Consider the following 27824-nt stretch of genomic DNA (forward strand, 5'->3'; position numbering starts at 1 on the left):
ATCAGAAGTGCTCTCAGCCTTCTCGCCCCACCCCCCTCGCTCGGGTGTGCTGTTTGGGAAGCAAGGAGCTCGCGGAGGGTTTCGGATTCGTCTCAGTCACTCGGCTATGGAGGCGAGTTGAGCTCTCGCACACGCATGGGACTAAAAGATGAAGTTTCAAGCGCAGATGCAGAGGGGATAGCCGCCGCCTGGCCAAGCCTCACAAACAACAACACGCCTACCGAGGTATTTATTTTGACGTCTTCTCTTGAAACTATGTTGAGTTTAGAAAAGTCGGGAGACGTGAAAGCATCACGAGGCGGGATTGAAGTACTACTTTTCTCTCAGAAAAGTCTTGAAATGCTCGCTTGTGGGAATAGGGCCTCATTTTAATGTAACAGAGTATCATTTTAAGTCACCTTTACAGAGGTGAATGCGTTCATCTTTTCGGAAGAGGCGCGTACACACCTTCGTGAGACCTTCACGTGCCATTGGGATGCAAAAATGGCTACTTCAGGGCTCTCGTTTTTATGCTTGTGGTGAATAAACTCACCTTTAGCGCAGTTTGCGTTCGCATGCTGCCAGGAAGTCTTGGAGAGAGGAGGAGGGCAGGTGTGCCGACATCTCCGGAATGTGAGGAGCTTGACAGGCGGGGAGCCACACTTGCTTATCCCGGGAAATAAGCGCATATTTGAGCTCCTAATCAGTGACTTTCACCGCTGGCACCTTGTGATTTTAGTCTTTTTTTAATCGCATTTTTACAAGGGTGCGTGACTTGAAACCAGTTAAGAGTCTCAATACGCACACTCGGAACAACACTTACCCATTTTTCCTCCCCTCAGGGTGTTTTATATCTCATAAATGCTGATACCAAAAAAAAAAAGAAAAACTTATTCAGACATGTCCATGCCAACCCTGAAATGCTACAGGCAATTCGATTGTTTGTAATCTACTAACCCATCTGTCTAGCTGTCTATCTCCTCTATCTATTCACTACTCTGTCCATCTCTCTGTCTGCAATGGATTGGATTTGCAAGGCAGGTTCAACGGTCCAATTCTGATTTCAATGGGGTATGTAATATTAACCCTTGTGCAGTATTTTGGCCATTTTTGGGCCATTTTCTTTCACATCATTCTAACTCTTTTAGTTAACTGAAGGGTCACTCTTGCTAGTGTGATAATTAAGTGGTTGTTCCATGTTGAATTTTGACATGTTGTCACCATCCGGGTAAAATTTCAGCTGCCTAGTGTCTTCTTTTAATGCTCTGTCTTTGATGGGAAATGCCTTTGATGTAAAGACCAAATGATTGGACAAAATATCACACAAGGGGTAAACTGGCTTTTTAGTTGATGGCTGGCAGAATCCTCAAATATCTAAAAGACCTTTTTTTCCATGGACCCTATTTAATATATTTACGTATCAGCTATTTTCAACACTTAAGATTGGTTTACTTGGTATTTAGCCTGATGGAGGATCCCCGGTAAAGAAACGACTTTGATGTGCGTGTCCATTGAAGCGCCGTCATGTAAAAGCCTAAAGGCAAGTAGAGCTGCAGTTGTTGGCAAGGATTAGCTTTACCGTTGTCAGTATGTTTGGCTAAAGTGCCTCCATTGAAGCGAACTGTGTTGTGGTGCCGTGACTCGAAAGCAGCAACGCGACGCAAATGCAGCCATGGTCATGTCTTTGTTTGAGGGACGCTGGCCTCTGGGTTCCCCTGTTCCCCGTACAAATGCTGGAATGTTAATTTGACAACTTGACTCGATATGACCACAATGCACGCCGGTCCCGTTTCAGCAGCGGAGATGCGCCGACTGTGAAGTGACGCATGCACACAGGCAGAGGGGAATCTCGAGGTCACGTTCCTCGTGAGTCCTATTACTGCAGGCTCGCTGCTGACAGCAGTGATGATGGCGGTTTGGAAACACAGAGGGGTTGTTTGCGCAAAGGTCTGCTTATGCTTTAGTTCTTGTTGACTAGTTTCAACTTGTACGCTTGAGTAAAACAGCATGCGACGCACTGTGAGAAATGACAGATGTTCCTGTGGGAAATGATGGAAATGGGAATAATCCTTTCCGGACTAGATTGACAGATCAAACAGATTCAAACATTTGTATGCCTTACAAAATCACTTTTTTTTTTTTAATAATCTCAAGGGGAAATATAAACATTTGTGTGCCGTACATTACAAAAGCAACTCTGTCAAACTGTCACCATAATAAAACTGCCATTAACTGTACATAAAGTAAAAGTACAGTTTTACAAATAGTGACTACAAGATATCCTGTTCGACTCAAAAAATCAATTTTAGAACACTCTGTGAGATGTTGTCTAAATAAATACATTGAACGCGTTAAAAAAGAATAGTTGCGGAAAAATGGGTGTATGAGTACCGGGGGAGGGGGTACATGAATGCACCAGTCCAGGGTTACGTTTTAGCAGGGTTTCTGCAGTTATCTGCAAATTAATTTGCTCCTTTTCAAATTGAGAGCACATTAACTGAAACATTAACCAACATTGCTAGCTCATGTAGTCACTACTTTGCAAAACTTTGCAATGTGGTGACTCGCCTGGAAAAGACATTTACCCTGACCCTGTATCTTTTGTATTTTTTTTTCCACATTTTCACAGTATTTTAGTCAAAGGATGGCACACTCCTGGTAGTGTGATAATGAAGTGGTCTTGCCATGTTGAACTTTGATATGGTGTCCCCATCTGGGTGAAATTTCAGCTCCCTAGTATCCTCTTTCAATGCTTTCCCCTTGATGCTTTTCTTTTCTTTCTTTTTTTAACCCTAAAATGATTTGCACCACTTAGGGGGTACTTAGCAAAAAAAAAAAAAAAATACAGGGGGTACATCATTTAAAAAGTTGAGAACCACTGTTGTCATCATTTTAAAAAGTTTAGAATTACTGTAGTACACAATTGTGGAGACATAACTTGAAATTGTTTTTTACTCTTTGCCCTTTTCCAGATTTTTTTTTGGCCTTGGCTGAAACAGCACCTAGTGGTGTATCAATTTTACAAGACATTTATTTTCACTCGACAGGAACTTTAAGACTTCCATTAGGTGGACGTTCATGTTCATCACGGCTTCTATACAACTTGTCAATTCGTGGATTTGTTATAGTCATCCAAGCGTCCCCGAGTCCCTCCAAAAGGTGCAATATAAATCTGAGATCTTATTTTTTAACACTGTTCAGTAAAAGAAAAAAAATCTGAATGTGATTGTCTTCACATTCGGTCCATTTAATAAGAAGCGACAGCCCAGTTAAGCGCTGTTTGGCAGGCAGGTTTTCACTGCCTAATTCTTGCCCGGCATCAGGGTTTAAGCCTTCACCCCTGTGTGTCATGTCAGATTTACTTTTTTCCCTAGGATCAAAAGTGGGTTTTCAGCCCCCTTTCTTTGGAGCTGGGCAAAGTGTTCCCAGCCTTTGCCCTCATACACACAATCACTTCAAACCATCTTTTTTTGACTCGAACGAATATAAATGTATGCCTGAGCATATGTAGCGCTCCCGTGCGCAAATAATCAATCACATTCTCTTAAAATTGAGTTGAACAAAGGGGCCATCAATCAGATTTTTGGGTTACACGCCAACCGTCTAATGTATTTTCTTGCAATTAAGTTCTGTTCATTTCAACGCAAGCACTTTGCTTAATGTTGCCTTGATGATGAAAATCTGTTTGAAAGTGTGAAGGATATTGAGTGGATGTACTCTTGTTTGTTTTGGCTCACGAAGGAAGCTAGCAGCTGCGCGCCACCACTTTAGGAGTGATAATAACAGCGCGCACTGGGTGCAATCAGCCAATGAGGGGCTTTGAATTTTACCGTCTCTTATTTCGACCCACAAATGCACGGCGTGCTCCACATGGAACCTTCTTTGAGGACATGTTCTAAAGGTGAGGGTTGAAGTTGTAATCCAAGTTGCGTCAGTTTGGCATACAAAACAGACATTATAGAATTTAAATAGTTGCATATTTGAGCAAGGTTTAACATGTTTCCGATCTTAGATAACATTCTAATTGGATAGGTTAAATAAATTCCCGAAAGAGACCCGATTCCATGCTTTGTTTGGATCCACGGCAGCTAAAGATAATACCAGAACAGAAAGCATGTCAGCACATTGAGCGATTAGGTGCACAATAGATTTTTGTCCGGTGAAATAGGCCTCCGTGCGGCCGACTCACACGCTGTGAGTTTCTGCTCTGTGGGCTTTAGCCGTGAGGGGATAGTGCTTTTCCGATGCGATTTGTTCATCACGGAGCACATCAAATCTTGACGACTATTATTAATGCTTCGGCCGCGTAGTCGTGTAATTGTCAATCTATAATTTTGTCTTTTAGCTAGTAGCCTCAAACACTTATCCTCTTCAGATCTTGACAAAAGAGACCAGGTTATAAAAGCAGAAGACTGATTTAAAGTTTTTTTCTTTTTTTTCAGTCAAATGAGTATCTCAGTAAGTCACTTGTCTAGAAAAAAAAACAACATTTAAAGAAGAAGAAGACAAAATGAAGGCCAAAGCACTAGCATAAAATTGAGCTGCTAATTTTGTTTCTAGCTAGTAGCCCTGAAAAAGAAGCCAAGTTATAAAAGCTTACATTTGAATTAGGGATTTTTTGGAGACAAATGCTTGTGTGTTCCCCAGCAAAATGTTTGTCAAAAAAAAAAAACTTTAAACCTTTTTGATTTAAACATAACGAAACTATTACGCTAGCATAAAATTTAACAGGTATATTTTAGCTTGTAGCCTATGTGTTTATTTCAGTTACAAAAAGGAAAAAAGGAACAAACAACAAGGAAATAAACTTTAAATCTATTAAAATAAAAAGAACACTACATAAAAGTGCTAGCTTAAAAATCGAGCTCGTCATTTTGTGTTTTAGTGTGTAGCGTCAGCTGCTTAACCCTCTAGATCTTGACAAAAAGGACCAGATTATAAAAGCATAATAGTGATTTGAAGTTTCTTATTTCAGTCACATGTTTAGATGTTTTTTAATATATTCCACAGTAATTTTGTCTTTTAGCTAGTAGCCCCAAACACTTATCTCCTCCAAATTTTGACAAAAGTTATTAAAGCATAAAATTGATTTAATATTTCCTTTTTCTAGACAAACATTTCTTCCCAGTAAAGTTTTTATCCAGAAAACAACAAGAAAAACTTCAAACCTAATTTTTAAAGGAAGACTAAATGACTGCCAGAGTGCTAGCACAAAACCGAGCTGGTATTTGTGTTGAATTTGTGTTACACAAGGATACTCAGCTAGAAGTTTCACTTTGACTAAATTTCCCCAAAAATATAATCAAACAACACGTTAACGAAAGCAATGGTGACTTCAACCCGTGTTCAATGTAACAACATTTTTTGTGTCGCGTTCTGGAGCGTTGTCTGACACCTCCACTCAAGCTAATGCTAATGTAAATAAAAGTACAATACAATTTCCATGCGTTTCCAGTGCTTGTTTTGCATGTGGTTTCCTATGACAAAAACAACCTAGAAAAACTTTTTTCTTGCAGTAAATTGGTGCTGTCAGGCTGGTGAAGACAGCTGGTTGTGTGGACAGGGACGGAGTCGGTGTGGATGAATGCACAGAACGCCTCATTAGCCAGCCTAGTCATTATGTGTTTTCATGTTGAATCTCAGTGAGTTTTCGCAGGAAAAAAGAAGGAACAAGTTGACATTTTAGCAGCCATTAGTCATATTCCCATTGTTTATGCAAATTCGGATTATTCTCACATTTGCCTAAATTATTATTATTATTTTTTAATTGACAATAGTGTAAAAATTGTGTTTTCCTGGAACGGTAATTATCTTCTTACATTTGCTTACTTTGTGAATTTAACAAATGTGCTTGTTGAGATGTTGCCAACTCAGCAACACAATACAGATGAAGAGGCTTAATCATAAGAATCATGCGTATTAATTATGTTTTAAAATCTGCAAAAAAAAGAAGAAAAAAAAGGACTCATGGCCCTGCTCTTGCAAGGGCAAATACTACAGGATAAAATAGAAAGCAAATCTTTGGAATGTTTTTAATGTATTTATTCTTCTTAGAGTTAAGAGAACAAATAATACTAATTTTATCCATCCATCCGTGCACCTTCTTAGCTCTTTTTTATAAATTGAATGAAGAAATGTGAACAATAATTGTGATTCATCCGAAAAATACCCGTGGTTGTCAATTTGGCCATAATTGATACTTCACTGTTGTCATATAGGCCTCATGCCAAACAGCGTCTTATATCTCGAAAAAAAAAGCCACTTTCCCACATTCCCACTTTCCAATAAATGTTGGTTTTGCTTGTTAAATGTCGAGACATTTAGAAGATCATTACAATGCTGATTTACCTCAAAAGAAACTGGACCGGTGATTGAAAATGAATAAGTAGTGTGGGAATGACATTTAAAATGGCATTTAATATATAATCACAAGCCTTTTGGACTTCAGCCAGAAGTTTCTTAGCTGTTTCATATCAACACTTGGATTGTATTTCTCTCTCTTACACAAGGTTGTAGCCTTAACGCAATCGTACACAAAATGTATTGAGCACAATTCTGTATCGGGGCAGAAAAAAATCATTTTTACGTCCTCTATAATATTTCCATCGAGTAGTGAATGCTTACTAAAGTGTGACAACTTGCCTGCCTTGTTTTTGTCTCAGAAAGACCTCAGGTGCCACCTTCTTGTCTCGTCAATTCCGAGCCTTCTTATTTGTGCTTGGTTGCATTCGTTCCCCAGGTGATCGCGCATCATACACAATTTCCCGTTGTAGCGGAAATGCTGGTGAATCATTTATCACTCAGCTGAAAGAGGGAGCTAATCTTTTGGCTACGGGGATGGCAAGATGTATTGGATGGGGGGTGGGGGGGAGAAAGAAGAACTGCAGCTCATATCGCAGTTTGGCAATGATGAATGTGATAGCTCACCACACAAGAAGTCTATAGTACTCTGAGGATCTGAGTTATTGGGGCAGCGTCTCACTTGAAATCATATGTACCGCTTCAGGGCTGGGAAATTTCCATGTTTATGGAATCAATGCATTTGAAATCCCAAATTCCACAATATATATATATTGCGACCCTTGTGAGGAGAAGTGGCTATAGAAAATGGATGCATGATATAATACAATACAATACAATACAATACAATACAATACAATACAATACAATACAATACAATAACAAGGTTAATAGAAAAGCCAGCACTAATCTTCTTGACCTATTGACCTAGTGGGAGCCGCACACACCTCTCACAGTAATGCCTCAATTGTGACTGCACAAACATATTACCGTGTAGCTGTAGGTGAAGTCAATCAAGATCAGCTCATTCTTTTGCTGTTGTGGAAGGTAAACTGTAGAAAAGTTTGAAAATTGCGTGTAATTGTGAGCAGCCATGTTTGATGATTACTAAGTGGATTGAGGTTGTGTTTGAATCTTGCTCGAGGTTTTTACTGTAACTGCAAAATAGCTTAAACCAGGGAAAAAAAAGAATCAATTTACATTTGAGAACTTGATAAAAGGTTGCAGCCCCAGGGTCCTAACTCTAATTTTAAGAAATCCTTTCCCATTTTGCTGTTGGTGACTCAACACATTTGTGTTACATTTTCGATAATCCAACTTCACGCTATCCCTTCTCCAAATGTCCTCCTCCACACACATTCCTCTTTGTACAGTGTCTGGAAAGTAGTAGGGTGGTAAATGCAGTTGTCTAATGACATGAGACAGGATGAAGTGTGTCTTCATGGCTCAAATACTGATTCTATTTGAAGGATTTACATCCAATAAGAATAATTTATGTCGTCCGTCAAAGCGCATTACTGTTAGTAGCTTCTCATCTGTTCAAGCTTTTCCTGGAAGGTGTAGTGGGTGAATAATCACCTTAGGAAGCTTTTAAAGCCTGTTATTTTGTACTCCCGCCTAGCGCAAACACAGATTATGCGCACTGTCATTGGCGTGACCCGTTGTTATTTCCTAGTCAACATATTTTAACAGCTCAGAGAATTCGCAAATCCTGTGTTCGCCGTTAGTTTGCCAAAGCATGACTTGTTGAGACATGATGTCTTCTATGAGTATGGGGGTGCCGCGCTGACCCTATAGAAGCACTTACATGCACTCAACACTGCCTTTGCTGTACACAGAAGAGCTACTATGCACCTAATGAGGCTCGGGGTTGTCGCGTTTGGGCTAATGGCGGACAGGGTGACACTCGGCGAGAACGTTGACCGTTCCCGTTCCGGAAAAGTGGACGTTCGCCCCCGCTGTTGGGCGTGTCTGTAAAGAGTCGAGCATTTTCAGCTGTCGAGTGCACTAAAACGTCTGTGTCGACCTCAACTAATAATAACTTGTGGTGTTTATCCCGTTTTGCAGAGAAACATTTTAGTAAAGGGGAATTTTTAAGATGAGCGGTATGTGGGCTGTAATATACAGTACGCGTTACCCAGAGTCAGCCCAGAGGAATGATGTCTAGCAGGGGCCCCTCTCAACATTCGTGCCATGTCCACTTTAATTTAATACTGTGGGAGCTCAACAAGCCCGTCAAAATCAGATTTGTTTATATTTATACATTTTTCCATCAGAGTATACACAAACCGTCTCAAAAGTGTAAAATTTGTAGCGGTGCAATAATTAATCGACTTCTAATCTATTATTGGATTAATCGTTAATTAGAGCTGTAAATTTATCCAAATGCTCAAAATTTCAGCTTCATGATTCCAAATATTCTCATATTTCTTTCGTAGACTTTCAGATTTTCATTGTTGAATAATAAAAGGACATTTGCTAACATCTGCTTTTGCTTTGGAAAACAACACTGAGTATTTTGGGCAATTTTCTTAGATTACAGACCTAACCTGCAACCAAATCATCGAAGCAAATGGCAGTTTCTGCATTTTTGATTACAAAAAATGTTTTTTTCTTTTTTTTTTTTAATAAATACATGGCAATAAAGCCATTTTTAACAAATCCAAAGTCAATTCATCAACAAAATAATAAACACATTGATTTTTGACGATTTGACTAGTCAACAAGAAGACATTTAAACCTCGGTCAACAAATAGCTAATACTGTGGCCACCATTTAGCATTTAGACTAGCTTGTTTCAGCTAGTATAATCGTTACTAGTCTTCATTTTGTTGTCAACATGTTACTGTGTGTCCATTAATGCACAATGATTAGGTGATAGTGAGAACTTCATGTACGTGTTTTAAAAGGTTACCCACTGTACAGTAAAAATATTTGACTTAAAGCTACTCGCTAAACTTTTGACATTTGGAGGTTCTGGAAGTTGAAGTTTTGCTGAAGTCGAGTTGGCTTCAACTCAAAGACAGACACACACGCGCACAATAGCAGCCTGTATGCACAGCGTCTCGGAGATATGGCAGGAACAGCCACATGACAGCATGTTGACAATCCGGTTTTTTGGAAATTTCTACCAAAATGTTGCACTCTGCTCATCCACTCACTGCTGCAGCACCAGCTATGGTTTCTTTTTGACAAATTTGAGCAATGAGCAAAACCTCAGTGTCAAGTCAGTTTTTTTCTGGCCTCTGAGTTGGTAAATGTTCAAAGATCATATTCTACTTAAAATCCATTGAACTTTTGGGTCATAATGAGCCTCCCATAGAAAATAAAACTACAATGCGGCCCACCATAACAATGAGTTTGACACCCCTGCACTACTTACATACAATAAAGAGTAAATATGTGCTATTGTAACATCATAGACATGAAAGAGCATACACGTATAAGTGTTGCACACTTATTTCTAAAAAGCACACTTTAAGAAGTTACGACTATGTGTTCAAGTCAAAATTTGCGAATTCACAAATCAAAAGACAACAAAATTTACTGCATGGGAAGCGGCATGATAAAAGGGTCACAGTCCAACAATCCGGGTTTGAATTCGCTCGCGTAGTGTATTCCAGCTTCTTTCTGCATCATCTTCGCTAAACTGAAGGCTCCGAGTCAGGATCTTCTATAGTTGTGAATGTGGCTGTGATTAGTTGTTTGTTTGTGCAAGCCCCGTGATTGCAGATTAAATTGATACCTAAAAAGATGCGGTTTATAATCACACGGTAGTCTAGTCTGGGAGCAGCATGGTAATTTGGTCGAGCAAAGATGCCGCCTGTCGTATGCTTCCAAGCAGCTTTGAAAGTCAGAGCAATCAGCATTTGAATCCCTTCTTAAATGAGCCACTTCAATTCAGACTCATATGCATGGCTGGTAGTCATTCCTCATCTTTTGTTTTTAATGTGGGTGTCCTCGTGCGCCTGAAAGACAAATTAGCTTACGGATGACTGAAAATACATCTCTTCTACTTGACAAGATAGCAGTTTCTCCGCTTGGAAATATTGGAAAAAGGCGTACGTTGGTTCTTTGGATTTTTTTTTTCTGCAAATATGGTTTTAAAATCATTAGTTATAATTTTGAGGCTGAAAGAGATGTCGACTTAGCCGACGGATGCCATAGAAAGTCAAACGTTGTTTTGCTTGGCAGTTTGTACTTTTGACCTTAGCGTCGATCGCAGTGTTAAAAACAAAACTAGTGTTTCCGGTTCCACGCTGCGTCTCAAATAGAAAGGAAAATGAAACCTTGGTGTGATCACTGTTAGTATTACTCTGCTGCCTTAACTCTATTTTATTCCTGAAACGATTAATTGAATAAAACAATGCAATGCAAGCAATAAACATGTCTGCTGTGATTGTTTGAACTCCCTTTTGCAAAAAAAAGTGAAATTCAGCCATAGCTCCCTATTCCCAAAAAGCCTGTTCTGATTGACCTAAAACTTTAGATTTAGTGTTGAGCTATCACTATCAATAATAAACCACGTTTCATTAAAATCAATATCGGCTTGGCTAAACCCACTGGGTGATTTGACATGGAATGACCCCAGTGTAAAAACAATGATGAGAAAACTTGATTAATTGATGTCCTAATCGGTATAATCGTTCTATTTCTAATTCGTATTTGATAGCTTACTGTTGTTAATGCTGTATGTTACCTAGCAACAGATTGTGTTTTCCACTTTCCTGCTTTAAGTTTCACTTTGTAAACTGGTTTCATGCGCGCATGTAAACTCAGTCTGTGCTTTTGCTAATATTAGAAATTCTACTGCAGTGCTCCTTAGGGAAGGTGACACAAAGCACACATGGATTTCAGAGGGATCAGGAAGACTGATGAATACTTTTTGATATAGATAATGAATAATGAAATTCATTTAATAGGCTTTAAATGACTTTTTCTTCTCCATATTCAGGGTTATTTTATACTTAAAAGTCCATTACAGTCTGCCCTTTCCCCGCCCTCTTGCGTAAGAGTTCCATTTCATTGAGAATACTCGAAATTCAGTCAAAGAGGAGTTCTGTAAGAAATTCTAAGGGAGAGGCTGAGTTCACGACAGTGGACCATGTGTCGCGTTGAGTCAGGGTGGGGTCAGTCATAGTGTTCTTGGCTGACTGTGGGATTACAGCTTTGGTTTACGAAGACAAATCACTTGACTGCATGTTTTTATAGCGTGTAATCTGTTTTGTTATGACTGCGTTCAAAATGTGTTCCAATACAAATGCATTCAGGGTTCAGTCTGCTTAGTTTAAGAAGCAAAACCACTTGTAGTACAACATACGGATTTCTACGGCCAAACACAGCTTTGACCCAGATGCTTGTCGGTCTCTAATGTATTTGTGATTTTGCCTGTGGGAAATTATGCTGATGGTTGCAGTCAATACGGTCATACCTTGAGTAAATCACCACCAAAGTAGTAGTAGACTCTCCTTTTACAAGAAAAAAAACGTGTTTTTTTTCAACAGTTTCCGTTCTGTAGGAATAGAACATGAATTGATTTTCATGATCTTGACACAGATGTTGTACAACCTGCTGTGATGCGTATTCTCTTTTAGCAAGCCGTATTGATTACAGTACATCCTGTGGTGGAGTTTGAGGTGTTTACACTCGTTGTTTTTTCTAGTCTTCGTATTCGTTGCGACGAGTAAATTTCCCTGTTTGATCTTCATTTTCTATTTGAAAGATGTCTCAGCATACGATCCTGATTTTCACAGCCAAGCTTGGTGAGACCCCTCCCATGCTGACGATTTGAGAAATGTAGTTAGCGGACACAAACTGTACATCAGTGGTGGTATGGGAATGGAATCCAGTTGACTAGTATAAATGTTTACGGAAATCGATGCATTATTAATGATAAACCCCTCTTGCTTTTTGAGATCTTCATTTGCCAAGTATCAAAAGATAAGTAAAAACATAGCACGCACCCAGATTTAAATATTTGTTCTATTTCCTGAGGTCCAATTTTTAAACTGAAGATTTGTGTATAAAAGGTTGGGGTAGTGCAATTAGTTAAATTGTACAGCCTCAGGTGCATTCAAATGTCCCATTTCGTCTGTAATCAGTTTGTCTTTTTGTTGAGACCAAAATGAGGTCGTATTTACCCAGTGGGAACTGTTGTAGTCGTTAGGTATTAACCTAATTATAGCCCACAAAAAAACTTCACAGACTGGGCTTCTTTTTCCTCTTCCCTCACCTACTTTTAAGCGGAGCTCCTCAAACTCCAGCGTTGCGATTGGGTGGGTAGGTCGACGGGGTTGTTTCTCTCCGTCACATTTGAAGAGAAACAGAAATGTTGAAGAGCCAGTCTGTTGTGTACTTACTGGACTGCCACAGCTTGACAGCGGCATTGTCAGTTGAGTCTCCCAAGGCCGTTTTGAGAGCCTAACCTTGCTGTGTTATGTGCACACTTTGTGGATAATGGGGAATTTCAAAGGTAGGTTCTGAAATCACGGCTTTTGTATAGCTCGTATTTACATTATAACAAGTTGACTTTTTGGGTCTTATTTTCTCTTTCTCTCTATATCTTGCGTGTTTGCATATTTGGACTGCGAAGAATTGACAGCTACAAAAAGTAATTATTCATCCACGAAAGAAAGGATGGCTTTCAATCTAACATGTATGTGTGGCCGTTATTTTTGTACATGTTTGTTTTGGTTACAGCGAAGGGCGGTAGACTTTACAATGTAGTAAAGTGCCTGTAATAGCTGTCATTAGCCGGCTTTTTCTGCTAGTCTTCTGTATGGAAGTCACTGTTAGCGTAGTTTACTGTATCGTTCCTGATGATATCGCATCAGATCCAGATCCAGATGTTACTATTGGTCAAGTCACATTTGGGTGATGTTTTTCAAATTATTGAGCAATCTAAAGTGTTGAAAATTGCTTATCAACTTTCACTCTTTGATTGAAGGAACTTGCCACGTTTCGGGTCTCTGAACAGTGATGATTTTGGAAATATGATGATTTTGCAATAGGTTTGTTGACAAGGTTCATATTCTTGCGTTATGTGAATTATTCATGTTGAAACTGGCTCCCGCTCAAATCGAACTCTTACTCTGTACGTCGTGTATTTCAAAAGCAGCTCTCAAAGCCGACATGTTTTGACATGCGAGACGGCACCTCTGGTTTCTATTTTAAGTCATCTCTTCATGGTAAAGAAAATAAAGTAGTAGAAGAACATTTTGCCAGTTACTTGTTGCTGATGGAATACATGGATTATAAATTTAAAGTCAAATTTAGAAAGGTCTTGCTTTTTCGGTGTCTAGGATTTTTTTTTTTCACTAATAGGCCCATTAATCGGTTGATCGGAATTTTTTCGGCCATTTATCGGATTTGACATTAAAGCCATATCAGACAGGCCCTAGTGATTTGTGTAAATTTTTTGCGTACACAGATTTTCAGTTGAAATACTTTTGCAGTTTTGCTTTTTTTCTTTTGTTTTGTTTTAAGGGTGTTTACGTATTCAAGTTTGAAAATGTTTAAATCGGACGAAAAGGGTAAAAGTAACATTTTCAAAAGTCACAAGGAAAAGGCAGATAAATGCCCAGTAAAGTTTTTCCTCCAGCTCTCTCGATAACCTTTCTATTTTACACTTCCCACTGTATGTTTTCCTTCATCATGTGTCAGTGGAGGCGTGCGGTCAAATTTAAATTTCCTGGCTGCTTTCTGGAAATAAAGGTCCGTGTCATAGATTTAAGCGCTGAAGCATAAGGGGAAGGGAAAAAGGAGGGAGGGAAATTGTAGGGAAGTGTGTTGAAATACTATGAATGAGTGTGAAAGGAATTTGGGAGGCTGCCCCGGAGTATTCCTGTGCAGATCCTTCATGGTAGTTTGCGTCTGTCATTGAACGCCAGTGCTGGCGCATGACTCGAATCGGGTCAGACATCTTGAAACGCTGCCTTGTTGACACACTCCCAGAATACCCTCGGGTTGTTTTTCACCTAAACAGCCACGGTACCTCCAAGTGCATTTCATAAAAAGCCTTCCCTTTATCTCTTGCTCGAAACAAAATATTTGATGTCTTCACTGTAAACAAGCTGAGTGACTCTCAGCCGGAGTTGAATGATCTCATGTGTGTGCGGTGTAAGTGGTAGCTTGTTTAAAGTTGGCAGGGGCACATACATGGAGAGGATCTAACCCTTTAAGCCTTTAAAGGAAGAGCTGTCTGCACCCGAATGGACTCACTTAGTCGGGCTTTAGAAGATTTGCTTGTCTGCTGACCCTCAAGCTATTGCAACAAGTCATACGTCTATAAATACAGTATATATATATATATATATATATATATATATATATATATATATATATATATATATATATATATATATATATATATATATATAAAAGTACTTTCCATTAACTAAGTGATTTTTCTGTATGTCTGGGTGTCATTTTTTACATCTCCAAACCCGGCATTTATTAGCAGCGTGTGGATGTTTTATATCTGCGGTGTACCGTATGTATTTATGCATGAAGATGTTGACAAGCTACTCCAAAATTGGCATCCTGTCTGCTTTAGTTGTGTAAATCATGTAGGCTAAGCTTTGTGTAGAAAGCGCAAGCTCTGATTTTGTCTCTAAATCTTTAGTCTAAGTAGCTTGGATATGACAGCTGCACTGCATCTCTCAGGCAGTAAAAGTCCTTGTAAAATCTATGTTTCCCCAAAGAAACACACGCTTTTGTCTGCTTCTGCCAAAGCGTCATCGCCGGTGCCCTACGTGTGCGCCACTGACGTGGACTCCTAATAAATATGCATGGCCTCAATGCCTTATTTATTCCACTTGCTCATTTTATCCGTGAACCGCAGGCCAAAGGTAGCAAAGGCGCCGGCTTATCATTTTTCGGTGGTTTCCATTTTTTTATTCCCTTCTTTGGATTTTTCATTTTTTAAATATACAGCAGTACATCACCTTAGCTTACAAGCAGTCGCTATTTGAGTTTAACCAAGTAGTTTACAGCTACTAGTTCATTACACAAGTGGTATAGCATTCTCAACTAGCATTCTTGCACAACTTTTTCGTGTTACAATATTGAATGAGTGAAATCATAGAGTGTAGTTGTCTAGATTCAGTGAATAGTGGATTGCCGATAGAATAAATTGAATTAGTGTCATGGTAGTAGTGCACTGCAGTGACTTTTTTTGCTTTCTTGATTTCACAAATTATTACTCATGTCGTGTGTCGTTGTATCAAAGCCTTATGGCGTTGATTTGCACCGCCACAGCCTTCAGGCCATATGTTGTGTCTGTGTGTGGGTGTGCATTTGTGCATCACTGCTCGTGGTGGCGCGTGAAGGTTGATGGCTACTTACTCTTCTGTCAATAAGAATCAAGGAGAAGCGAGCTTTGCGATCGATACAGATGGGGATCATATGTGTTTTATTTTTTGTGTGTGTGTATCCAGGAGGGATGCCAGTCCCCGAGCAGAGCCCAGTGATGGAGGAAGGGCTTCTGCTGACCTCCCGTAGCCGTTCGACTGGCCGCAGTGTGGAGCCCAACAGCACGGCCAACAATATCCTGGCGTCTGTGAAAGAACAGGTAGCGTGCCATATTGCTCACGCCTCTGTATGTACACTATTTGCAGTGTTCCCCGACCTTTGTTGCACCAAAGCATACACCTGACATGAAAATGCCATTAATCCTTGAAATACACAAACAAAAAATGTAGGTAGGTGTTTTAATAACACCTTTGTGCGGTAGTGTGTACATTCTAAAACATGCAATAATTATATATTTTTGTAAATAATAAAGTAAAAATGTAGAGCCTTTATGTAACATGAGAATTGATTGTGCTGCTACTTCTGGTTTGTACGCCCTGGCCACTGGGGGCAGTATAATCCAGAGATTTCATTGTTTGATTCATTAAACTCATCTTCAGAATCTGTAGACTTGATGTCTCGTCGGCACAATGATGTCACGCATGTACGGGCTCGAACCTGCTTGCGTGAACAGTGACTGATATGGATTACGTCATTCATAGAATACTTTGTTTTCTACATCTTTTCCAGGGCCACTCTGGAATCATATCATTTGTACTAGAACTAAAAAAATGGGTGACTTTCTTCGTTATCCCTCACGCTTGAAGTTTGTGATGAACTGCAGTGTTCTGCATTTGGGTTAAATACTTTTGTAGGAACTGTATAAGAGTAGAAATCTGTCCTAAATTCCTATAGTTATGCGATCTTCCAACAGCATTTTCAAGTCAGCAAAATATGCCATTTTTATTCTAATTTTAGCACATTACCACATTGTCAATTAGTTATCCAGTGTTTGTTCTGGACTGTGTCACTCCTGGAATTCAACATGGTCTGTTCCACTTCATTTAGGACTGTTGACTTCTTTGCTGTTTATTAACAAAGGCCACACATACGCAAGGCGGGTGCTTCCTGGAAGAACTTAGGCTTTGTTTGCCTGCGTAAGGAGAGGAAGGAGGCAGCACCTGTCGATGTCACTTCCTTCCCCAGAAGATCCTCGGTAGTGGCTTGTCCGGTCTGAGTAGATAACAGGAAGCGCGGCTTGCCTGCCCTAAGTTCTGCGGTTTTTCATTGACCACCGACTACAGAGAGCCGCTGCCTCGGAGGGAATTCCTCCTGTAGAGCGTAAAACGATAGCGAGCTGGAAAGACGGATGAGAGGGTGGGTGAGAGTGGAAAAGGGAGGAAATGAGATCCCGGGTTAGTGGGTGTATTTCTTCCCCTTTCGCTGGAGGTTTTCCTTTGATTGTTAGGATTTTCGAGGAATCCCACTATAAGCATGCTCACCTACTTTGCTGTAGTATTTGTTAAAGGCTAAGGATGTCCGAGGGCTCGGTAAGTCAGTTTTGTCATTTTCTAGCTCTTTATCGGCTGCTTTATTTCCATGCTTGTTAATTTCCTGTTGCCCTGTTCGACTTTTTTTGTTGCTATGTTTGACTGGAATTGTCCCTCTCTCCCACTGCTATGACTGCAGCAAGCAGACTTTGCCCACATGCCCAAACAAGGGCAGCAGAAAAGAACGTTTTATAGTTGCATTCTTCCCTGTGGTTCATTTGCTCTCGTTTCCAAACTTGAATTTGTATAATTGGAGTAAAACACTTTTTAATTTGTATTCGTGTAACTCGTTTTCTCGGTAAATGGATTTTTGATTTGTGCTCGTGTAGTGCTAAAATGGAATGAATTCGAGTTCGCTTTCTAATGTCAAGCAAAAAGTTTCGACAATTAAACTAGTTAGGTTATTTTCAGCCAGTCCTTGTTAATGTATTCAAGAAAGGAGAGTTTCTTTTGGTGTCAAATACGTGACCACTGGTCTGGATGCTCACTTTGTGCTCAAGCAAAGGTCATAGATTGAAAGCAAAAAGTTCAAAGTGAAAAAGCAGTGTGGAATTCCTCAAGGCTGATTGGATTAGATCTGGAGTTAATTGTTAACACCTTGCTTTCATTCATTGTAGATTTCAAGAAGGGCTGGATGTTAAGCGTGTAAATCTCTCTCATTATAAAAAGGGGATTTTTTTTTCTTCCTCGGATCTATGTCATACAAGTGCTCAGCTCTTGAGGAGTCACCATTATTAATACCGAGTAGCATTACAATGAATACTTTTGACATATAATCTCACTTCTCACAGCAAAAGCCAATTTTGAATGTTTCGGATGTTTTTGTATACATGAGCAAAAACTGATTCAATCAACTACAATTTCAATAAATAGTCTGCATGTCTCAATCCAGCATTTGCAGATTGTTTCTAATAATCTACAGATGTGACCCCCACCATCCCCGACTCCATACCTTCAAAATGTCACTATTTTATTGCTATGCTGCCAATATTTTCACTTAAACTTGACATTTTACTTGCGTTTGAGCTTATTGAAGAAGTTACTTTTGACTTTTCAACGTCACTGATAGTCTCAGAACTTTTCTGTCTGCATTGTTACAATCTACCAGCCATTTACGCTGAAGACATGCTGTGAGACAGTCAAAACAAGAAGCAAGTGCACTGAATTTGTTTGCATAAACAAAGTACTCACAACCTTGGATACTGACCATGTTTTCAGCAGAGGTTCAGCAGAAGTTTTTTTTTTTTTTTTTTGTGCAGACAGGGGGGTGGGGAGTGCACATATAAATATGGATTAAAGTAAAACATCTCAGAAACCAGATAACAATACTGTATTTAAACTGTCTGCATTTTTGCATTAGGGTGTTTTCAAGCTCTGGCCAATAAAATGACAAAATTAAGATGAAAATTGAACAAAAGTGAAAGTATGTTCATTCAGTCTAGCTTTTCCATGTGAAAAGTCAAAAGTCACCTCCTAATCTATATCTTCTCCTAAAAAACTGTGCTGATCTGATTTGCCAGTTTACAAATCTAAATTTTAAGGATTGGGTTTGGCATTTTTTTTTCCGACCGATTCCAAGACAAGTAAGTTTTCATCTCTTTAGTAGTCATGGGTAAGGATAGCAAGTATAGAGACCAATTTTACTTTTGATATAAAAATTGAATCTCCAATAAAACAATCACAGGTCTTTTGGGGTTATTTTTGTCTACATCATTCTCGCGTTATTTCAGCAAAGGGATGGATAAGGGGTCTTACCATGTGTAAATGATACATTTTGTAACCATCGAGGTGAAATTTCAGCTCCCTAGTGTCTTCTTTACATTTTTTTCTTTTTTGATGTTAAATGCTTTTGATATAAAGATCAAAGGATTGAACAAAATTTCATGAAAATAATCATGTCTATTGGCTGTTCTTCTAATTTGTAATTTCTAATTTGCGATTGTAAAACCGCCCGAAGAGAAGTTCCTTGAAATAAGGCCAGATATCAGCCCGAAACAGATACCATGTATGATTGCTTGCCCAGCCTTACTAAATTTCGCTGAAAGCTGGGAGAGACCCGCTTCTGAATGAAAAATAATTCGTCGGTGGCAGTTTTTTTCCAGTGGACAAATATGAACGTTAACAAGTTAATGTTTCCCAGAGCTGTATGTATACATCTTACTATACTGTAGGACAGGAAGTCTTTTTGTCAATTGGCCAAAGTGTTCCAGAAAAGATATTTTCTCTCTGCGGGCAATAATCTCCTAGCTTGGTCCGCGTAAGTGAATAAGCCCCCTAATTACAATTGGCTGACCATTTTTCTCCACTCCTCCGCTTCTTATCTGCCTCGCTTTCTCCGGTGCTGCCACCGCCGTGACAAAGGCGAGGGGAAATCTAGACCCATAAGCGTCGCGGCCTCGATTATGGACATCAAAATGGAAGCCTGGCTCCGAGCAATTACCCCGCGAGGGAGGAAGAGCGCGACGCATTGTCGGCGGTGGGATGCAGGTGAAGGAGAGTGCGGTGGAAAAGACAAAACACTTGGATGTGGAGGCAGGGACAAAAAAAGGAGAGTGCGGGGGATTGATGGAGAATGGCGGCGTTAGATAGGCTGTCACCTCTGAAGCGTTCACTAAATGTATTGTGGCAGGCGGCTGTCAATGATGAGAAAAGCTGAAAATAAGGAAAGAGGAGACAATCTGCTCCCCGTGTGACAAGATGCCAGAGGAGCGGTGCGTGCAGTCCTGGCACAACACCGTCTCGTTTTGAACGTAGCCCGGGGAAAATCTCCCCCAACACCTAACTGTTAATTCTCATGAATATCACTGTCATCATTATAATTATAATGATCTCCCTGATCATCACCCCGGTTGGAAGCGTTACATCACGTACAGAGGGGAAAGAAGGGTGCGCAAACACGGTGCGGCGTTCCCCCCATCCATCGTGGTTCATGATCCTTTATGGATTTCTACCAGATCCTTTTTATGGCTTTTACCAGAGCTGAACAATTAATCAATCTCAAAATGACATCAGTGGAGTAGAGCGGTTCTCAAATTGGGGTTTGTGAGGTTTTAACATATCTCATTTAATGTTTTTCAGCGTTGTGACAGGAACTGTACATTTTGTTTTCGAATTAAGAGCAAATCTATTGTAACTCTTGCAAAGCGTTTGTTTATATTTGGTTTAGTTTTACGCGGCTGTTTATCGAAAATCTCGATGCAGTTTTACAGCCGACAAACCGGAGATGATACAGATGATGCATTATCTTCTGGAGTTGCTGAATAATAAAATAAGCAGAGATATATCACAACTAATGTAGTTCCAAAGTTCAATAAAACAGACACGACCGCACAGCGCTTTGTTTGAAGAAGAAAAATCTAACACACGAAAAATAACACTCGAGACAACGCATGAGACATCATTGGAAAGTCCAGAATGTCCTCTAAACACACTTGGACTAAGTTGACTAGCTCGAGTGAGTCAAAAAATATTTAGCAAAAATAAATGTCCACTACTCTGGACACAAATCAACAGATTGTGTCTCAGAATGATATTATGTCGTGAAATGTGAAAAACGGAAGCGCTAAAAGCACAAATTTGTCCGCATTCTAGCTGTGGTATCATGACATATTCAGTTCTTTACGCCACACTTTTTTAGTAGAATTTTATGAAGTTATAATCATAAAAATACTTGGGAAGAGGCCCATGGAAAAAAATCGCACATTAAACCAAAATATTGAAGGAAAAAAAAATCGAATTTGATGATATTTCATTACTTACATAAACAACATAAATTCGAATGCGAAACAATTTCATTTATGACTGATAGATGTAGTTAAGACTGTATTAACTTTTGACTGATATTTCATCCTCGCGTGTCTGTGCACTTCCGAGTTTATGAGCGAAGAATATTTATTTTTCACAATAGACAACTGCACAAATGTGTCCTTGACTTGTCCAGTTTCTTTAGGAAGTGTCATTTTCCCTTAATAGCATAATGGTCATGTTTGACAGCTGCTAAATTGCTTGCTGTCCTCATTTCAGGTTGCTGCTTTTGGCATTGCGCTGTTGCCGTTCTCCAGTTCGATTACGAATTAAGCCGCACGGGCAAACACGACTCAGTGTTTTTCAGACATTTAGCCACAACGCAGGGTGGCGAGTCACCTTTGTGTGACTGATCAAAGCATTGCATGAAACCTTTAGGAGTAGTTTGCAAGCTCAGGGACAAACCGTGTTGAGCAGCCCCAAACATTTGTAAAGACGTAATGGAAATGAGCACATTTGTCAACATTTACTTTAAAAAAAAAAAAAAAAAAAAAAACCTTTAAACGGATCTCCACATCAATGGGTCCTCAATAATGATGCTCACATTGTGCTTTTATGTGCAATTATGTGCACAGCGTGTGAATGCAAATGAGGCAGCGCTATAAAGACATTTGGAAAATAGGTGAGTGGGAGTCTATCAGCCTTTGCACTTCTACTAGTTCGCTAGACATGATGCTTTTTTTGTGCTTGGCTTCAAGAGTTATGCAATTTAGATTGTGTCCTATATTTTTGGGAATAGGGTGTTGCTTTATTTTTGCTGTTGCAAATTCCAGCTAAACATCAGCAAAGATGTCATTTGACTTCAGCAAGTGTGAAATGTTTTGCCTTTCATTTATTTCTATCTTTAAGGAGAGCAGCCTAATTTCTAATATTGCATATCATAAAAACATCCAGCAATGATGAATATATAACTGCTATTTTTATATTAAGTGTAAATTTAGTGCTTGTTTTTTTTTTAGCTTCTCAATAATTCTCAGTAGTGTTGTTCTTCGTAGAGGATAAAGAATACATTCCTGGCACAAAACATTTATGTTTTTATCTAAGGAGTCTATAAGCAATCATAAACCTTGGCAAAGTTGGCATCAGTTTCTTGTAGACTTTAGCTAACCATAGCAGGATTTGGTTCATATCCAGTCAAATAGGCGGAACCCTGTACTTACGAGGGAATGATGAACACCAATACTGGACATTTAGTATGAGTGCCGCCCTTATGAAGCAGTTTTTCTACCACACACTTGAAATTACGATTTAGCAGAAAATTGCTTTTTCATGAAAATAAAAGTGAAATAGCACTCAAATATTTACCTATGGGTCACTGTCAGTACAATTGAGTGCTATCGGTTTGAAAAAAGTGGTATAAAGGTGTGAGATATATACAGTATCTCACACCTTTAGATTTAGGCTCGCAATAAACGTGGGAGAAAGGAACAGTTTGGAACTGTGACATTTTGGCAGCTAATTATACCGAAGTGCTCATTTCCCATGTTTATTTCTATCATCATTTGAACACCAGCTCGGAGGAATTATGACACCATTGTTCTTGTCGTAAATTGCTCTGTCGTCATTATCCTGTGTCACATCCATTTTACTCTTCCATAATGGTTGATCTTATCAGATTCATACTAGTTAATTAAAGATAGTCCAATTTAACAGCAAGGGATGAAACCCAAGGAAAAAAACATAGTTTGAACCTAACAGTATTAGACGGTGAACATGAACAGCATACAGAGAGGATTGAGTCATTTGAGTGTTGCCAAAAAGTTTTTTCCCCTTAAATGTATGACAGTAAAGGTTGCTGGGACCTTTGTAGTGTGCTGAATCAGCAGTAACGAGACGGTGCTGGAGGCATGTCAGAGCTCTTGTTTGGTCAGCAGCAGCCATGATGATGAAGCGTGTCCGTCGCGTGGCTTAGCTGCCGCGCCGTCATCTGTTTATCTGAGGACACAAGGGGATACAGGATCTGAATCATCTCGGGTACCGCGGGAAAATCATGCAAATGCAGGCATGGGGGGCCTTGTTGGTACAGGCCAGCTGGCTTCTTGTGTATGTCTTCAAGCTTGATGCCAGTCGGGGATTGCTGCGCTATTGTTAAGTAAGCGTCGCATTTGTTTAATGGTTCCTCTGGCTATGATTGTAATGCGCTACTGAGTGCTACTGTTTGTAATTTGCATCTTCTCTGTGTCCCTGTGTTATTTGGCCAAGGTTCATTTTTGCCGCATCAACCCGCGCTCAAACAAGCTCATTAAAAACGCTTTGAATCCATATTCGTTATAGCTTATAGCCAAGGGAAAAGTTGAAGCAGAAGCTAATGAGCTTCATGCTTGAAAAGGAAAAAAAATCTCATCATGACAGAGCGGATGCAATTAAGTGTGGGATTTTGTTATCCCTTGAAAGCATCACATAAATTAGTGATCCTTCGGTTTCACTCTTGTTGCTCGTATAGAGTGATCTTTGTGTCAACGCTTTTTTTTTTGCCGCTGTAAATAGTAAGGCCTGGTCTTGCACTCCAAATCGACAATCGCTGTTTGCTCTCCATTTAGCCACCGAATCCAAAATCGATTCGAATCGGAGTACGTCAGCCGAAAAATACGTTATCTTTCAACGAATGACAAATTCAATTTGATCACTGTGTTAAATGTTATCGAAAGTGCTTTACCGAGCTATCTTATTCACCGGCCCAACACGCTTACGTAGCTACGTCATTCTACAGAGAGGTATTAACTTTCAATTTAAAATCACTTACTTCAACTTTAAGGACCCCTTTCCGTACACAGGCCAACGTGTCCATCATGCCACCTAGCTTAGCACCAAGCTAACAAAGGAGTGATTACAATACCGTCATTGACTTGATTGCTTAACAGATGAATGCTCATTAGCCGGCCAGCAGCACCAGCATATCTTCAAAATAGCACCGGCACACTAGAATGGTTAGAATATTTCATCAACACAACAGTAACACACCTAATTGTGTTTACAAGTGGAAAGTGCCTCCCAGTGGCAAGTAAAGCGGCAGCTCAAAGTCAAAATCAATACTTTGATGGCGTCTTCTTCTGTCTCCCTTTGTTTACCAGGAGATTGCCTCCCCGGTGGCTTGTAAAAAACAAAAAACTCCAGAGATGCTACACTGTACAATGAACTACAGGCTTCCAAGAATGGGGGAAGAAAAAGGAAAAGTCGCATAGACCCTAAATTTACATTACTATCTGACGCATTTGAGTGGAGTAGGGAGTTGTGATTTGGCGTTGATTTCCAATTATGTTTATATTCCTGTGCATCATCCTCACTTATGGTTTTGCAATGCTAAACTGCAGCTCCTGGATCCACCTCATATAATCCCCTGGGAAACTTTGATTATGGAGTAACCACAGCCTGCAGCCTAGCTCCATTTATCTACTGAGGTGATGGAGATAAGAGCGGTGGAGGGCATATCACAGCAGTTCGAGGGAGTAGGAGAGTTGATTTTTTTTTCTTTTTTTTTTTTTTTTATCACGGAGGGCGTCCAAAGAACACTTGAAAGTAAGTAAGTAAGAAATCAAGTGACCTTCCTAAGTCTCCTCACGGCAGAAGAGCTGCTCCACGCATGGTTCGTTCACGCTGCCGACCGGGGCCCCGAACGTAACGAAGTGTTGAGAAGGCTTTTACATGAGAGGTCTGAGGACCCTGTCATCTGTTCATAGAGTCATGGCGAGCAAGGCCAGAAAAACGCTCTTAGTGGAGCTCAGGGAATCCGGAAAAGTGGTGCTTTGGATGACATAGCTCAGCTTTTTCTAATTACCTCGTACGTGCACCATGTTCTGGGTATTTGCTGCCGAGTGCCACTTTGTGGCACGGAACTGGAAAACGGCACGAGCGAAAGCCTCATTGATGATGGGTAATTAGTCAAATGCCAAATTCTACACTGCTCCCATAGCAACAGAGTCATCAAGGCCAAATGTCACATATGCAAAGAGGTGCTTATGGGTATGTGGCTGGTGCACAGCCAACACATCTGAAATTGTGTATTTGGTGACACAAAACTTAGTGTGTGTATAGAATGGACCCCCGCCATATGAAATTAATTTGTTCTGGTGTGTGCTGTTCACTGAGGACCGGCATTGACAGATTATTGTCAATGTGTCTTTTATTACAGCTCGATTGTGCTATTTTCTGTGTTAAAGACTCTATTGACTCCTCGTTTGCTAGATCTGTCAATAGACGCATGTCACGCTTACTCAGATAAGCATGTATGACTGACCTTCGCTCCCCTCACCTCTTTCTTTGTTGCGGTGCGGCTGTAGGAGCTCCAGTTTGAGCGGTTGACACGGGAGCTGGAGGTTGAGAGGCAGATTGTGGCCAATCAGCTGGAAAGATGCAGACTCGGGGCAGAATCGCCGGGGGCTGGAAGCAGCAGGTAATGAAACGATCTAGCACACACTGGAAAATGTACTATTTATTTCAAGTTTGAGGCATTTTTAAAAATGATACAGTGGACTTATGAAGAAAAAAAGATGCAATGGCCTCGGGCCTCTTAACACGAAGGCATACAACTTTGCGGTAAGTCTCCACAATTTTTTGGCGCTCCAAGCCATGGCCTTTTCTTCATCCTTCACTGTTATTCCGTTGTGTAAACGTCATGGCATAGGGACGAAACAGACTCTCATCGGACAGCGTGCCCGATTGTTGTCCCATCTTGTGTCTTTACGTAAGCCTGATTTTGGGGTAATTTTAGTCATCCGAGTACCCGGTTAAAAAATTGCTCGAGGCGTATCAAAGAATGTTAAGCCAATCGCTGCAACAATTGTAAAAGCGCTGCATGGGAGTAAAATGCCAAAATTGCAGTGAGAAGGCCAACTTTAAAATAACATAAATGATACTAGATTGAACACGTAATCGCAGACTAGTCTTTCAACTGCATCTGTTGGCCCCGACAAACAGCACATGTTTTTCTGAAATCACATTCAATCTCCAGTTCAAGGTAGCGATAAACTACTTAAATACGTTGACAATAACACTTGACGTATACTGGTGCCCTGGCATAAATTAGCCGCTGGCTAGCAGCACTTGATTGCTCCATATAGGCTGGCTAGATAGACAAAAAGGACTATACAGTTTGATGTGAAGTCTGACACAAATGGTGTTCCAACTGATCCCGCAAGTGTTGTGTTTCAGCTAGCTTCATTGACCAAAATTTAAGGGGAGGGATATGTCTAAAATCTATCTATCTATCTAAAGACATAACTTACTTTATTCACACACTGAAATGTTCAACAGAACCCCCTGATATTGTAGAACAAATGTTTGCTAGGGTGATGCTAATTGTGTTTTTCAGAATCAACATTGAATGACACGTATAGTAACAACGTCAAGTTTTGTATCGTGGCTATATTAGAACTGTATTGTGTAGTCATAATTTTAGAAAGTATAGTATTTATGCTTTTGACACCCACACGGTAAGGTTTGTAATTGCGTCGAGACAAAATGGTGCAAAGCATTTTTTTCTTCTATTTGAGGAGAGGGTTCTTTTAATGAATGGTTTTATATGATCTCTATATCGCGACTTTTATCTTATCATTGGTGGTTCTGGTTCTGCGAGTACAACCCAACACAAACGAATGTCGACGTGCATCCTGCACGTTCATGCCTATTGTTATGGTTTTTAATGTTGTCATTCAGCGATAGCTGGCGTTTGTTGACATCAGCTGAAGGCTGCCAGACAATTCATTGGAGCTAAATACAAATGTGTTTGTGGTGAAAACGCTGAGCCAGTGTTGTGTGCGCGAACACACATTGTAGCGGAGTGTTATTTGCTTATCGTGGCAGTATTGACAGTGAAGAGCTACTGGGCTTGTTGTGGGGATTGGTCCCCTTGTCCCCCGGTTTCAGAACCGTGTCACGGCATGTGGGCTAACAACGCAGCTGTGGCCAAGCCCGCCATCATGCAGCATGGACCGATTACAAAAAATAAAGCTATCGCTCTTTGACAAATTCAAGCTAACGTCATTTCCGTGATTCTATATTTAAATGAACATTTGCAACCATTTTCCACGAGTTACTACGTCCATAATTGTGAAATCAATTCTAAAAACATGCTAGCAAGGCAGATAACTTGCATGGCTAGCATCAGTTTGTTTCCACTTTGACATTTCTTAATGAAACGAAAAAGAGCGAAGAAGTTGCTACGTATTTTCTGGGGAATAAGTAAGGTTGTGTTTGTGGCTTCATTTTGATTTTAAGAAAAAAAAAAGTTGTATGAAATCATTTTAAACCTGTATATAATAGCAGTATGATACAAACTTGAATATTGTGGTGCTAACCGAAGCATCTTTTCCCCTCGTGAAGTAGCGATCTTACAAAGTACTTGTTTTTTAGATTTTAAATTTATTGAACATATTTTTCTCTTCGTATGCTGTATTTGTATTCTTGTATTAACCACAGAGAGACGGTACTATATTGGAAAAAAAAACAAACAGTATTACAAACACATTAGCGTATTTATGCCTAAAATGTGTTAAACATGAGGACAAAGTTACCTTTAATGCGACGCAAACTCCAGGGCACAGCAAAATTTGCAATACAGTCAATAGCATTTGCATAATGGCATTCTCATTTTGTTAGGGTAATGAGTGTCAAATAGTGTTGAAACTGATTTTCCATCAGCAGTCGACACGCCATTCACCGCAAATGTATTTGAGCTCATTGTTAAAGAATTGTTATGAACATAATGCTTACAAACCTTTGACTATTTATTCCAGCTGTGAGATGCATTCTTTTGAGAAAAACTATATTGAGACTGAGGTTCAAAAGAGAACGAAATGATGATCTTTTCTGGATCATGTGTTTGTATGTGATGATGTATTCTTGCCCTGGAGCCTGCGAACCAACAAAAAGTGCGAGCAGACTGCATGACTCAAGACTTGGCTT

The 27824-nt window shown here is 39.8% G+C and overlaps 1 protein-coding gene and 1 long non-coding RNA gene across 5 annotated transcripts in view; one reads left to right on the forward strand and one right to left on the reverse strand.

Annotated features, from left to right (window-relative positions):
* Positions 1–78: 78 nt before the first annotated feature.
* Positions 79–27824, forward strand: part of LOC148423368 (plakophilin-4-like) — a 54687-nt gene continuing 26941 nt past the window's right edge. For 2 of the 4 annotated variants that reach the window (XM_088415087.1, XM_088415089.1), the window contains exons 1-3: positions 12647–12751; positions 15717–15850; positions 25202–25314. In XM_088415087.1, coding sequence (XP_088271213.1) covers positions 12736–12751; positions 15717–15850; positions 25202–25314 — 263 coding nt within the window. In that variant the 5' untranslated portion in view covers positions 12647–12735. Of the gene's footprint in view, positions 226–12646; positions 12752–15716; positions 15851–25201; positions 25315–27824 lie in introns of those variants that run through there. The other 2 variants (XM_088415088.1, XM_088415090.1) reach the window with 2 other exon arrangements.
* On the reverse strand, positions 16758–24580 carry LOC148423369 (uncharacterized). The gene is made up of 3 exons (XR_015865622.1): positions 24466–24580; positions 22727–22859; positions 16758–16927 (listed from the first exon to the last, which is right to left on the reverse strand). It is a non-coding gene; the product is annotated as an uncharacterized LOC148423369 (long non-coding RNA).

The sequence above is a fragment of the Hippichthys cyanospilos genome, chromosome 5, assembly GCF_059441005.1.
Source record: "Hippichthys cyanospilos isolate Australia breed blue-spotted pipefish chromosome 5, RoL_Hcya_1.0, whole genome shotgun sequence".
Classification (NCBI taxonomy): domain Eukaryota; kingdom Metazoa; phylum Chordata; class Actinopteri; order Syngnathiformes; family Syngnathidae; genus Hippichthys; species Hippichthys cyanospilos.